The sequence below is a fragment of the Antechinus flavipes genome, chromosome 3 (assembly GCF_016432865.1).
Source record: "Antechinus flavipes isolate AdamAnt ecotype Samford, QLD, Australia chromosome 3, AdamAnt_v2, whole genome shotgun sequence".
NCBI lineage: Eukaryota > Metazoa > Chordata > Mammalia > Dasyuromorphia > Dasyuridae > Antechinus > Antechinus flavipes.
This window is the reverse complement of record NC_067400.1, coordinates 443,826,430-443,841,619: the sequence shown is the minus strand read 5'-3', so window position 1 is coordinate 443,841,619 and position 15,190 is coordinate 443,826,430. Positions and strand designations below refer to the sequence as shown.

The window sequence follows — 15,190 nt, the reverse complement described above, 5'->3', positions numbered from 1 at the left end:
CAGCAGTCCAAGTACTTTCTTGCTATGCATGGAAACACACAAAAACTAGAGAAAAATTTTTGTTGCAGTTTGAAAATTGTTTTCTCTATTCTCATTGGAGTTTGGGGGAGAGATAAAGTCAAGGTGCATCTATTAGTGCCTATTATGTGCCAGGTATTGTGCTAAACTAGATATAATTTGATTCTCACAAATCTGTAAAGAAGGTGCTCCATTTTACAGTTTCCCCGAAATAATTTGTCTAGGATCACACAACAAATGTGTCTTTAGCTAGATTTAAACTCGGTTCTTCCTAACACCAGGCCCTTCTATTCATTGTGCCAAAAGTACAGAACAGTTGTCACCTACTAGAGGAAGACTTCTTGGGTCTTAATGTTTTGTTTTCTCCTCTCCCTAAAAATTAAAGTTTATTCAGGATATATTTTTACTTTTCCCTGTACATGCTGTTTTTCCCAAGCAATGTTTGTAAACTCTTTTGAGGGGGAAGGCTATTTCATTTTCTATTTCTTTCAGTGTGCAGTACCTATTCAATTATTATCAATAAATGAATGCTGAATTGAATACCATCTTTTTCCTGTTAGCAAAAATAATAGATTAAGTTGTTTATTGCTTCAACAGTAGTCTATGAGTAATAATTTAAAAAAAAAAGAAAACTTCTTGCTGTAACAATGTGAAATCATTTTAAAGAAATAGATGGCATGAAGCTAACTGGAACAAGGTCCTTTAAAAAGATAGTATCAGCAATGTCATCTTTTTCTAAATCTTCAAGCTTGATAATTTTCAAATTCAAGTTTAGCTTACCTAGATTCATATAAACCATTTTTTCCCCCTTATGTCCCACTTTGTGAAAAGGAAAAAAAATACTAATTCTTAGTTGAAAATGTAATACACAGCAGCTTTTTGTGGTTGCAAAGAATTGGAAAATGAATAGATGCTCATCAATTGGGGAATGATGAATAAATTATTGTATATAAAGTAATGGAATATTGTTTTATTCAAAAACGATGAACAAACTGGATCAATGCACACTATTTTCACCTTCTCTTTTAAAAATTTTCTTTCTTATGGTTTTTTCCTTTTTGTTTTGATTTTTTCTCCCAAACTAACTCATGAAAATATGAAAAAAAAAATCCATGTATAATTTAAAAAAAAAAAAAAAAAAGGTAACACAAAACACACTCCATTGCCACTATCCCAGGCTCTCAACAACTACCAATGCATTAGTGCAAGGAAACATAAGGGAAAAGCCCTGCTGTCAAAAGCATATGATGGTAAATTATTGTTTATTATTGGTAAAAATAAGTTTTCCCACTATTATGACATTGTCAAGAATTACTCTCCTGGTCATCAGAAGCTTTGAAAATATATATCCCATATTATGAAGCAAAAACTAAGAAAGAAGAAAAAAAAAAAAGTCCACACTTTTTAAATAAATTTTTCCAATCAAGTGATCTTAAGAAAAACTTGAATACCAGAATTTCTATGCTGAATATATATAATCCAAGTGGTCATATAAACTGACCTACAAACATTACTTTAGGTTCAAAAATGTGAATATCACAGATGTTTAGGTAATTTCATAAACTGCCATGTTAAAATTTTCAGTAGATTTGAAATTATCCAAACTGGAAGAACACATGCCCAATTTTAATTATTTTAACACCCAGGAACAAATTATATACATTAATAATAAAATTAATTTTATTATAAAGTTTCAGGAATTCTTTCTAATGTAACAAGGTTGCATATGAAAAAGCAGAAGCGATTTATTTACTCCTGATATAAAACAGTAGGTATGTACTTAACGTAGAAGTTAGACAATTCCTTTGGCAGCAAACATTTAATTATGAACAGGATTTAAAATAAATACAATACATAAGATTGTGAAGGGGAAAAAATCCCTGTAACTCCTATAAACACCAAAAAAGCATGTAAAGACATAGATTTAATAACCTTTTTTTTTTACACTATCTACAATCTGAATAAGTGGATTACACAATACACATTATAAGAAAGGAAATGATATGCCAAATATAAAATTGTTATTTTTAATTTAAGAGGAAGTAAATACATCTGCACATGTATAAAATCCCACAGACAAATGCCCATATACAATATTTATATACATTTCACATGTTATAAAGAACTAAATTAGTCCAAAATTGTATTAGTTTAACTCTTACTTGAATGATCCAAATTTAATGGACAGGGTAGTATTTATATTGGCTCAAAGACAATATTCAATTTAGCTTTATTCAGATATTCCAAATCACAATCATACACGAAGAACTTACCTATAAACATTAAAATAACTTTTTATTAAATATTGTTTGGAAAGTGTAAGTTCTTCCATGTTTTCAAACAGCAACTATTAAGAACAGCAGCTTTTCAAATAAACTATTTATTTTTTTAAACAAAAAATATTAACAAAAAGTTAAGGTGCCATTTTGGATACATGTGTATGTTTACACATGTATATTTAACTTCACATGGACAGAAAATATGAAACAAAAATCAGAATATGGGGCAACAAACATTAAACATTTCTTTCCAGTTATGTGTACCTAAAATAAGACAATGATTTGGAGTAGGCTTTCAAATACCAGTTTGCATTTTTTTCCCTCTTCTGAATGTAAACCAAGTATTGATCTCTTTTGTTCCAGGATAGTCACTTTGAAAAAGGAGCAATTACTAAGTGATTCCTTTAACTAGATAAACAATAACAAAAAATTCGGTGAAATACCACCAAATAATTTTTTGGTAGAAAGGATTAAGTATGTAAAAATCACATGTAGAAATCTTGCTTCCATGCATATAACTATCTTTATTATTAAAGTTATGACCATTATTTTTCCCCAGTGTAAACATCAGTTATTCATAATCATATTTATCTGTATTTTCTATTTTGTCATGTGAAGAAGCTGGTAAATGAGGAAGTAGTGTGCAAATTTTCAGAAGGGACAACAAACCCCACATTCTTGAAATATATTCTCCAACTCCTATAGGAACTATGAACACTATAAAACCACCTAAAATTTAGGTTTGCAGAAAACTGTCTTGGTAGTTTATTTGTCAATCCATTGCATGCTATCACTCCATATGTTCAGAATGATGAGTTAAAAGTAATGTCCAGTATTGTAAATAGGGTGACACAACAATGATACTTAAACCACATTTTGAAAGGTTAAACACATTAAACAGAGGGCACATGCCATGCTTAACATACAACACATCGAATGATTAGGGTCCCTTGACACCGAGATAATTAACAGTGAGCCTGATTTTCTCTCTAAAAAGTTTCTAATCCATGTCAAGCTCCTTTTAAGAAGTTATGGACACTTAACATGCAAAAGAAATCCATATAGCAGAGAGGGCATAAAATTAGGTCAGGTCTCCACTAGGGAATGCCCTTATTGGGCAAAAAAGAGCCATTAATGACAATTCTCCACTCTTTGGACCCCAGAAGGAAATGAAATGCTTTTCCCTAACAAAGAGAAACAAGATTTAGGGGCACTCTTCAATGTACTGTTGGTAGGACTTTTTTTTAGAACTAAGTGTTTCTTTCACATTTTTCTATTTACATGGTGCTTATACTGTGAAACAATTTTCATCTACCAATTCATATTTGCTTCAATAGATAATGATGCTTGTAGTATGATCAAAGCCAAATTATCAGTAGTCCAAACAAAATTACAAATTAGCTAATCAAAAAAGAATCTATTGGCAAGGTAGATATTTCAAATGAAAAGATGTTCAAATTTTGAAACAAGAATGTAGAAAATGGAAAACAATACACAGACAAAATATTACTTAAACAGATGAAAGTGCCCTCCCAAGTACATTTTGAAAAGAATGCTGTTGTTTTTTTTAAAGCTTGTCAAAGTCTGACAATGCTTAAAAAAAAAAAAAAAAAAAAAAAAAGACTAACATTCAAAAGGCTACTTAGTATTTGCCCAAAAATTCTATATGGAACTCTTTAAGTTAGAGTCAACTAACTCAAATTATCTTTAAGCCACCTTTGAAAAAATAGTCTAACATAACTAATTACTTCAAAAATTGCTTCATGTCAGGGGAATGGGGAGGTAAGCAATATTTTTGTGCTTTACTCATGGTCCTTCTGAGTTGAGAGAAAAATGGTTGTATTTTTATATCATTCTTAGATGACTCAAATCACAAAGGCTGAGCAATATACTTATGAATGTTTTCAAGACTATGTCTGATCTGCTGTTTTAAAGGAGAGGTTGCTGATGATAATTTGTTTGTTGTTGTGCAACTGAATGAGCTGGAACTGTCACAGGAAAGCCTGTTACTTGAGGCAAACTGGATGTAGTGTTCTGATAAGATGACATATCCACAGACATTCCCATCTGCTGTGTGTAAGAAGCTGGAAGAGTAGCTGATTGAAGGGTAGAGTTCTGGTTCATATATGTGGGATTGGAAACTGTATCTACTCCAGTGCTGAAAACAAAGCAGAGAAATCTCATTTCAACAATTAATGATTTTACTAAGACCGAGTTGTTTTATTACACAGAATTCCAGGCAGAAAGGTCATTCATTCTGTCAAAATGGACTATTATTTTGTGACCTGGTATAAAAAGAGCAGAAGACTGTATCAGGAGACCTGGCTTCCACTGACAGCTCAGATGTCCATCAACTGTGGGATCTTGGGCAAATCTCTTGTTCCTTTGGGATCTCCTCAGTTTTCACATTTAGAATGAGGGTTAGACTAGAGATACTTTCCAAAGACCTCTCAAGTTTTTTCTAATTTTTGCATTCATTATTACTTTTCAATAATTTAGCTTTCAAAACTTACCAAGCATTTTGTTTTAAAAGTTAATTATTTGGGGCAGCTAAGTGGTGCAGTGGACAGAGCACCAGTCCTGAAGTCAGGAGGACCCAAACTCAAATCTGACTTCAGACACTTAACACTTCCTAGCTGTGTGACCCTGAGCAAGTTAACCCCAATTGCCTCAGGAGAAAAAAAGTTAATTATTCTAATATGAAAACAATAGATTCCTTTATTCTGGATATCAGCTATTAAACAAAACAAACTTTAATCTTCAAATGGAAAAAAGGATAGAACTGGGAAAAGGCAAAAAAATATATACTTAATTTTCTTTCTTCAATGATCTTAACTTAGAAAGCAAAGCCATGCAACTAGAGCATCATTCTATTGACTCTGATTTTACATTCAGGAGAGGAGATGGCTAGCCTGCTAATTCTTTTAAAAACAAAACAAAAAATCCCAACCCTTAAGGTCTTAAATACAATTAGCTCATAAAGAGCCTTTTGCACACCTACCCCACTACAGCACAGAAGATGCCAGATGAACATTATGGACATTTTGTCTCTATTTTTCTGGCATATGCGTTCACAGGTAAAGATATTAAGATCTGTTCTCAACATCAAATTATTTAGGAGAGGACAAAGTTTTACAATCTTCTAGGAATAGCCATGACCAGCAGATTACATTATATAATGACCATAGAATAATACAAAAAAAGCAAATTTTATTAAAAAAAAAAAAAAGCCACCCCTAAAACTAGAATATGGACTTATTCTCATACTTCCTGTGACACATTTCATAGAACCACTCCTATTAAAAACTAGAACTTCAGAGATCTATTCCAATTCTTGTCATGTCATAGATAAGAGTAAACTCCAAAAAGTGAAAGTGGTTTGCCAAATTATGTCTTGTTATGACAGGTACAGGTTTAATCTCCCAAATGTAAACTCCTTGAGGGAGATCAGTATGTAGAAAAGTTACAAAAAAATACGAACAAATTTAGATTCAAACAAAAACATGCCCAACAAAAGTATGCCCAAATATAAAATATATGAACAAAAATATGCCCAAAAAATACGAACAAATTTAGATTCAAATAGAAGAAAGGGTGATTTAACTATTTTTTATTTGGTTTCTAATAACCATTATAGATGTTATACTTGATTACTTAGGATGGCTAAAGAAGAGAACGTGATCTTGGTCTTGACATGCACAGGAACACTGTACTTTATCCTGTTTCAGAATTATAGTCTACACTGACCAAGAGTAGCTATCTCACAAAGAGAATATAGCTAAATGAACACAAATCAATAATCCCTGTATAAGAAAGTAAAACAAAACAAAAACCACAAATAGTTGAATTGTATAATTATAAAAAAAGGGGCCAACAAAGTTCAATTCTGACAATCTAGTATAAATTAATACATTTGAAAATAATATCAATCTTGTCAAAACCTCACCTTAAATATGGAGTATGAGCAGGCTGTGTTGTTACTGAGGAATTTATATTTGGAGGCAGAGATCTCAGAGGGCCAATGTGATCTGGTCCCAGACTGTATCCTTGGGGAATGGTGACTTGATGAATGCCCTGAACCATGTAGTTTCCACTATGGTGTTGACCAGGATATGCCTATTAACCAAACAAAAAACTTCATTCAATGGATTCTGGGACTGTATTTAGCCCCCCAAACATAAATAAAAACAAAGATACAATAGCAGTGTAGATTGCTTAAGTCTCTTCTACCAAACTACCTACAAAAAAGTGTGTGGTATTTGATTTTGTAAGTTCCCTCAACGGAGAGCTTCCAAGTCCTAGTGCCAAGACTATGCCTAGTTTATTGTTGGTTTTTCTGTAGGGGGAGGGCTGGAAGATATTTTCTGCTGGAGACCATCCAAGTTGCCTCTTGTCAGAAAGAAGACTTGGCTAAAGAGACACACAAAACTGTACACTCCCTTAAAGGGAAGAAAAAACACCATCTCCTTTTTTCAGTCTTCATACAGAACTGAATGCCTCTGCTAAATCACCCATAAGTCTCTTCTTTCCAAAGAAGAAGCTAACAAAATAAGTGTCAGTTACAGATAGGGAGAAGACCTATATAGATGGTTTCTATTTCCTTTTTTAAATTCTACTAATTAGATACCCAATCTAGTAATTAGCAAAAGCCATAAAGTGTTTTGGATAAATGATTTTACTTTATATTTTGGTTTTATTTTATTTTTTAAATCCAATTTCAGAGTGAAAAACTCCTTGAGGGAAAAGATTATCTGTGCATACACCATTTAGCTCGCATTATCTATGTCTCATAAATAGCAAATAATAAGGTCTATTCTCTTTTCAATTCCACATTTGCCTATTTTTAAATATTTTATTTTTCTCCAAATACATATAAAAACAATTCGCATTTTTTTATTGTGAGTTCTAAATTCTCTTTCTTCTTTCCCTTTTCCCCTCACTGAGGTGCCAAGCAATCTGATATAGGTTGCACACAAACAATTGTGTAAAATATATTTTAATATTAGCCATTTTATGAACAAAAAACTCAAGCAAAAAAAAAAAGAGAGAGAGAAAATGAAAAATATTATGCTTCAATCTGCACTCAAAATCAATCAGTAGATGGATAAAATTTTTCATCATAAATTCTTTGAGAATGTCTTGAATCACTGTATTGCTAAAAATTGCTAAGTCATTCACAGCTGTTCATTATACAATATTGCTGCTATTGTGTACAACAATCTCCTGGTTCTGTTCACTTCACTTTGCATCAGTTCATATATGCCTGTGCAGGTTTTCCTGAAATAAGTCTACTTATCATTTCTTACAGAACAACAGCATTGAATTACAATTCTTTGCTACAAGAGCTACTATAAATAACCTCGTTTAAATGGGTTCTTTCCTAAATTACTCTATTCTTGTTACAATGGATTGCAATTACCAAATATTTTTATCGTTAAAAACTAATGTTAAATTCTATTTTTATACAAAGTGAGTACCTTTAAGTGCAATTACATAACTTCCACAAATCATTCAACAATTCATTACGAAGAACAAGCTGAAACTGAAAACAGGGTTTCTGCCACAGTGCTACCACATACATATAACATACACATACACATAACAAATGGTGTCAAATCAGCTGCTTTTCATACAGAAATGAGTAAATAGGTGTATAAGTACACATTTTCTTTTTCAGGAACTGCTGGTTACAAAAAGTTTTATCCAATAACAACATAGACAACTCTATTTTGTTCCATTTTTCTAGGAGCAGCTAGCATCATTTTTGAGAGACAATTGTGATAGTGAATAAATTCTTTTGCACCTAGAACTCTTTTTCACCTCCCCAATGTAGTAATCTTTCAACATCTTCAAAAAACTGCATCTTCTATTTTGTGGCAATTTACCTAGCTATTCTTTTTTCACTAAACAATTAATAGTCATATAAAATGCATCTAAATCATTATATTCACATTCTATCTTTTCTCCTTATGCCTAAAGGAAATTTCCAATTTTGTTTTGGTAAAATAACATGTAAGCTACATGTTCAAAATGATTTAGAGCAGCTCTTTTTGTGATGACAAACAACTGGAAATTGATGTGATGCTCAACAATTGGAGAATGGCTGAATAAATTGTGGTATGATTGCAAAGGAACACCACAGAGCTAGAAGAAATGATGAGCAGCTTTTTCTAGTGGCAAGAAGTTGGAAACTGAGTGAGTACCCATCAGTTAAGGAATGGCTCAATAAATTATACTTTATGAATGCAGTGGAATATAATTGTTCTATAAGAAATGATGAGCAAGCTGATTTCAGAAAAGCCTGGACTTATACGAACTGATGCTGAGTGAAGTGAGTAGATCCACGAGAACAAGATTTTGTGATGATTAACTATGATGAACTTGACTCTTCTCAGCAATGCAGTGATTTAAGACAAATCCAATACACTTGGGATGGAAAATGCCATCCACATCTAGGGAGAAGGAACTATGGAGACTGAATATGGATCAAAGCATAGCCATTTTCACCTTTTGGGGGGGGTTTGTTTGCTTTTTCTTTTTCGTGATCCTTTCCCTTTTAGTGTAATTCTTCTTATACAACAATGACAAATATGGAAATATGTTTAAAAAGATTATACATGTTTAACTTCTATCAGATTGCTTGCCATCTTGGGGAGGGAAGAACTAAAGGAGGAAAGGAGAAAAATCTGGAATACGAAATCTTACAAAATGTTGGAATGTTGGAAAATCTATGTGTTTTTGGAAAAATAAAACATTATTAAGAAAAAAGGAAATGAAGAGCAGGCTGATTTTAGAAAACCATAGAAAGACTTGCAAGAAACAATGAAGAATAAAATGAGCAGAAACAAGAAAAGTGTTGGATATAGTACCACCAATACTATTGGAAAAATTATGGTGAACTTAGCTATTCTGAGTACTGTAAACATTCAAATAAACCACAAAGGACATGAAGGAAGATGTTCTCTATCCCTGGAAAAACAACAACAACAACAAAGAGACGCCTGTTTAGAATGGTTTTACATATTTCTATTTCTGTGTCATATGGTAGCCATATCTAGTGCAAGAAGGAGGAAGGAAAACAGCTTGGAACTTAAAAAAGTAACACAAATAAGTTTTTTTTTTTTAAACCCATAGGTATTTTGTCCATCCAAGTTCACTTAGAATGCAATTATTAAATTTATTTGTTTGAAAAAGCTTTAAAAGAGGATTAGTTATTTTATGTGAATGTAGAATTGGTCGCATTACTTAATATTCACACAACTTTTTTTTTTACTCAACATTATGTAAAAAAGCTTAATGATTTTAAAACTTGTCTTTATTTATAGATGAAGAAAAGCTGACCGTTATCCTGCTTCATCAATACAATTCACAAATACTCCAAAGTCTGTGTAAGAATTACATTTAATAAATCAAAGGCATCTATCACCTATATTTGAGGACATTTTTTTCAAGTTAGAAAACTAACATGCAATAATAAAATCTTAATTATCTAATTTTTCAAATTAGAAAACTAATATGCAATAATAAAATCTTAATTATCTAATTCTAAATTTAAAAATTGCATGCAGTTAGTACAATTTAACAAGGCACAAAAAAGTCTTAATACTTGCTTTGTCTTTAAAACCAAAACAAAATACAACAACAGACTGTGCCCTCCTCCCAAGATATACTCACTTGTACTGGGACACCAGCTGATGTAGGTGGATAATGTGATGGAGGATGGAGCTTTGAGTAGACAGAATACACAGGTGCTTCATTCACCAACTTGTTGTATAGTTCTAAAGCTTCTAGAACTTTTACATTCAATTCAGACAATTCTGAATGTTTCCTGTTTTAGGAAAGAAAAAAAAAAGTTAAAGGTGCTTGATGAATCTTATTTCATCTGTTAGACAATTTATTTTTAAAACCGCATAGTTAAAAAAGTCTGAAGAAGAGTCAGTAAGGAAATATGGAGGAAAAAAATAACTCATCTACAATTTGCCATTCTTAAAATACCTAATTCTTGAGAACATTCTGTGCCTTAAAAATTGTAGTCTATCATAATAAATTTAGAGAGTGAGATGATTTAACAATTTCATGGCAAACTTCTAAAAGACAGTGATCATTCATCCTTTTGGTATCACAAATACTAGCTATTATATATGAGGTGACAAAAATGATTTGATAATTTAATAAAGATCTACTGATCTTCATTACAGATCTCAGTGTACGGCAGAATAAACCTTGATCCTTAGTATGAAATGAATACATCTGAAATGAACACATATCTAAAATAAGGGATTAATTTTGATAATGCAGGTAAAAATTAAATAAATTCATTAACTGTTCCTTGTTATTCATGGATAGTAAGATTTCTTTTTTTTCCATATATATATATATATATATATATATATATATATATATATATATATATATATATTTTTTTTTTTTTTTGCTAAGGCAATTGGGATTAAGTAACTTGCCCAGGGAAGGGTTAAATGTCTGAGGTCAAATTTGAACTCAGATCCTCCTTATTTCAGAGCTGATGCTCTATCCACTATGCCACTTAGCTGCTCCTTTTCCTTTCTTTTGAGGGAGAAATGGGAATACAAAAAATCTACTCTTGTTAGCTTATTTGAGGCAGATTTTTCTCTTAGTCTAGAGAAAAATATCAATAGTTCCTTTTAAATATTCATTTAATGTAAAAGGTAATTTTCCTTATATTACTATAACCTAATGCAGTCCAAAAAATTTTCAGTTTTTAAAATAATCAACTTTTTAAGACTCTTTATACTTTTAAAAACTTTAATATAATTTTTGCAACAGAATTTACCAACCCAGTTTTTCAGGGTTTGATTAATCCTAGATGAATAGTCAATTTCCACACAAAATTTGGGCAAATAAAAATCTTATCAGACATACACATGTGTGTATGCATGCATATGTGTGCATATGCATTCAAGCATGTGCACGCACACACACACAAATAGATGAGAGGGAGGACTACAAAAGATAATACAGGGAAAAAGAGAATCAATGAAAAGAGCTAATGACCATGAAGAGATAATACTTTAAATTTTCTTGGATTTTATAAAATTCTTCTTCTCATTACTATAAAAACAGGTCAAAATTAGGAAAATTCTAACTGTAACTTAATAGCTATTATATAAGAAGTCAGTGACTGCCTAATATCTCATATTTCTTTTTCTGCTCTATTAACTTTCTTCTTTATCCTTTATTGTTCATTACCCATTTCTACCTCAGCACTAAAAAGAATACAAAGATCAGTGTATTATCCTAATTGTGTTCTTATATTATCAACCTGAAAAATAACAAAGATTCTATGATTCTAATTGTAACATAAATGATTGTTGAAAAACAAGTACAGAATGAAAGGATTCTACATTTATATTCTCTTGCAAAAGCATGGCTAATTGAAAAATGATAATTTTCAAAATAAATACTCCTCTGCTTAGCATTCAGCCAGATATCAATGAAACATTAAAAAATTATGCTTTTTAATTTTGACAGAATTGTGGCTTACCTATCAATCTCTTCAAGTTTTTCATCTATCATAGGACCCATCTGTTGACAGATATCTGTAAATATAAGACCACTTATAAATCTTTAAATATGACCAAGTCAAATGAATTTTCAAGCTGTTTTGTTACAATAGAGACAGAACATACAATACATGCAGATTTAACATCTTACCATTTTTATATGCAAGAAAGAATTACATAATTAATTTTTATGTTCCTCCAATCTCTAACGTGACACAAAAGCCAGGTAAGAATTAAAATTAAAAAGTCACCACTTTGTAATTTAATTGGAGTTACTAATTGGATTTATATACTATAAAATTTGAAGTCATATTGGAAGATATTTTATCTAAATAAAATTAAGAAACCTGAGCTATACTGCAAAAAATACATAATCATGAAAGTGAATTGTACACATGAACTACAAAATTTCTTTATTTTCATATTTACAAATTATATTGATTAATCAAACTATTTCACATGTCTCCACTAATTGAAACAACATAAACTACCCATTTATATTTCTCCCTGTGGGAAAATTAAAATAAACCTACAAAATACCACATGCTAAAACCATAAAAAGTAATTAACACATTTATTATCCTCTAATTTTCAAAGTTTTGTAAAATTGCTTACTAAGGTATACAATAAAGTTTTTCTAGGGAAAATTATATTATTCTGAAATGGATCTTTGATTTTTAACTTCCTAACTTGCAAAAGAACCAAACTTTCTTAAGACTCTCTCAGTTACTAAGTCAATTCTTTCTCTACATTTTTATACCTTAAATTTTCCCAGCATCTTTACTAGAAAGTCAGAGAGCAAATATAAATTAGTCCTTCTTGAGCATGCTTTTGTACCAACAAACACACTGTTAATTTTAGAGTGAAGCTGATATATATTATCCTACTATGATCACCCTTATCCTTGAAAAGTTAACTCTTTTCTCTAATACACACAAGCAGAAGAAACAAGAGACCAGAACACTCAAATAATAGCCACGAACATTTTCTTAAGCTAAATTCTTTTCTAATATTCATTAAATACCTTCCAGGTCCAGCAGATCTTGGGAATCTGGCTTTGAATCTGTAGGATCTATACTCTGAAGTATTTGTAGTGCTTTATCCATCTTATCCTTAAAAACAGAAAGATGATACTTTAAAAGAGTCAAGAGAATTTTTACCTTACGGAATAGAAAAATACCTCTCTTCCTACAAAGTCAAGCAATAGAAAAGACATATAAAGTGTGATGATAAAAGGTCTCTACCTCGTCTATATGAACTGGCTCAGGCTCGGATTTTCTAATTTCTTCTGCAGCATCATCAATTACATTTGTTCTGTCCACAGCTGCTACAAGAAAATGAATCAAATTTTAATTTCCTCAACATTAATTTCAGCATTATATTCAGTAGTTAATTAACATAAAAACTGTATTTCTAAAAGTGGAAACCAAATATATTTCCCAAACAATACTGCTTAATGAACACATTAATATAGGGAATTAATTGAATTCCTCTTCTAAAATTGGGAATGTTTTCATATTTAGCCTATCCCAATCTATCTTCTATTATTTCCTATTTATCTTGTATACAGCTTGGCCTGTATTTGTTTGTTTGTTGTCTCTATCATCAGATTATGAATTCCTTGCAGATAAGGATTATCTTTGTCTTTATATCCTCAGAATTTAGCCACTGCCTGGCACATAATAAGAAACTAACAAATGCTTACTGACTATATATTAGTGAATTTTTTAAAAATTAAGTTTTTTTTTTATTTTCAAAATATATACAAAGGTAGTTTTCAACATTCACCCCTACAAAAACCTTGTTCCCAACTTTTTTCTCCTTCTTTTTCCCTCATCCCCTCCCCTAGACAGGAGATCTATAATAATATATGTTAAACATGTCCAATTCTTCTATACATATTTCCACAATATAAATGCATATTAAACACCTATGTGGCCAGGCACTGTCCTACACTCTCAGGATTTAAAAACAAAGAATATAACAATCCCTTCTTTCAATGAGCTTGCATTCTTTTTGGGGGAAAACAAGTACATATAAAAATGTATTCAGTACAAAGTTAATAAACACATACTCACAAAGTAATTAAATACAATACTAAATTGTATCAAATTGTAGTTGGGGAGGGAGAAAACAAGCAGTTGGAGAATCAGGAAAGGCTTTATGCAGCAGATGGTACCTGGACTGCTCCTTAAAAAGAAAATCCCTCTGTGAAGCAGAATGGGTGAATCCCAAGCATGGTAAAAAGACAGGGGAATACTAAGTTTGTCTAGTTTGTCTAGATGGAAGAGTAAAAGATGAGAATGAGGCTGGAAAGTAGAGTCAGCTTATATAGGAACTTGAATACTGAACAGAGGAGTTTCTATTTCATCTGAAAGCAAATGGGAAGTCACTGGAATCACATGATCATCTGGTTCACACTTAAAGAAAAATTATTTGAGGGGAAAGGAGTCTGGTAAAGATTTTTTAAACTTGGAGAAAAATTGGGAGTATTTTGAAAGCATAAGAGAAGCAAGCTTGTTAATAGTGAAAGATTGAAGATTCAAAAGAATGGGGGACAATTAAAACTGTTCTTAATATCCACAATTCTATTTATATGAAGTATAGCTAGACAAAAATTATAAAAAAAATTCAAATTATCTAAGACAAAAAACTTACTTTATTCACAATAAATAAATTGTTTCAATAATAATCTGTTTATTTAGGGTTTATATCTGACTACTTGGGAGTAGTGTTCTTTTTCTTCTTTATAAATAATAATATAAGAAGGTTCTCTCTAGGAGAGAGAGCAGGTTTCTTGGGGGAGGTTTTCTTGGAGGCAGCCTTAGTATCAGTTCAGATCAATAATTACCCCAAATGCAGCCAGCTGTTAAAAATACAAACGTTTATTTTCTCTTTCCAAAGTAGTCTGGTTAGTTGAGGCCTCTCTCTCTGCTTGGTTCCAAGGGCTCCCTCCGAATGTCTCCAAATCCAAAGGTTTTGTCCTTCAGCCTCTGCCTCTGCTTTCTTCAGCCTCCAGCCAGCACAAAGATGGAATGAATGTCTTGTCTCCTTCACTTGGCTAGCTTTCTGGCGAGTCTTTCAGACCAGCTTGGTCTCAGTGGGGGAAGTGCAGGAGCCCAGTCACTACAGAGAGCTTTCTCAATCTCCTGCTCAACTCTCGACTTGTAGCTTCTTCCTCCCTAAACTCTTCTTCCGCCATCAGCCAGCCAAGTGGAAAAATATTCTAATGAATCACTCTTCACTGGCTTATATATGACTCTTCTGAGAGAATGGGATTATGGGTTTTTTCCCATAGTGCTCTCTGGCCCTAAGAGCTTCAAAGGAGGTGTGAATTCAGATATCTCTTAC

The 15,190-nt window shown here is 31.7% G+C and overlaps 1 protein-coding gene across 2 annotated transcripts in view; it reads right to left on the bottom strand.

Moving 5' to 3' along the window:
* Positions 1 to 1,671: 1,671 nt before the first annotated feature.
* STAM2 (signal transducing adaptor molecule 2) overlaps positions 1,672 to 15,190 on the bottom strand; it is a 41,337-nt gene continuing 27,818 nt past the window's right edge. Inside the window, exons 9-14 of one of the 2 annotated variants that reach the window (XM_051986400.1) lie at positions 13,084 to 13,163; positions 12,864 to 12,951; positions 11,821 to 11,875; positions 9,972 to 10,125; positions 6,244 to 6,413; positions 1,672 to 4,455 (exon numbers count right to left, since the gene is read on the bottom strand). In XM_051986400.1, coding sequence (XP_051842360.1) covers positions 4,227 to 4,455; positions 6,244 to 6,413; positions 9,972 to 10,125; positions 11,821 to 11,875; positions 12,864 to 12,951; positions 13,084 to 13,163 — 776 coding nt within the window. In that variant the 3' untranslated portion in view covers positions 1,672 to 4,226. Of the gene's footprint in view, positions 4,456 to 6,243; positions 6,414 to 9,971; positions 10,126 to 11,820; positions 11,876 to 12,863; positions 12,952 to 13,083; positions 13,167 to 15,190 lie in introns of both variants that reach the window. The other variant, XM_051986399.1, reaches the window with a different exon arrangement.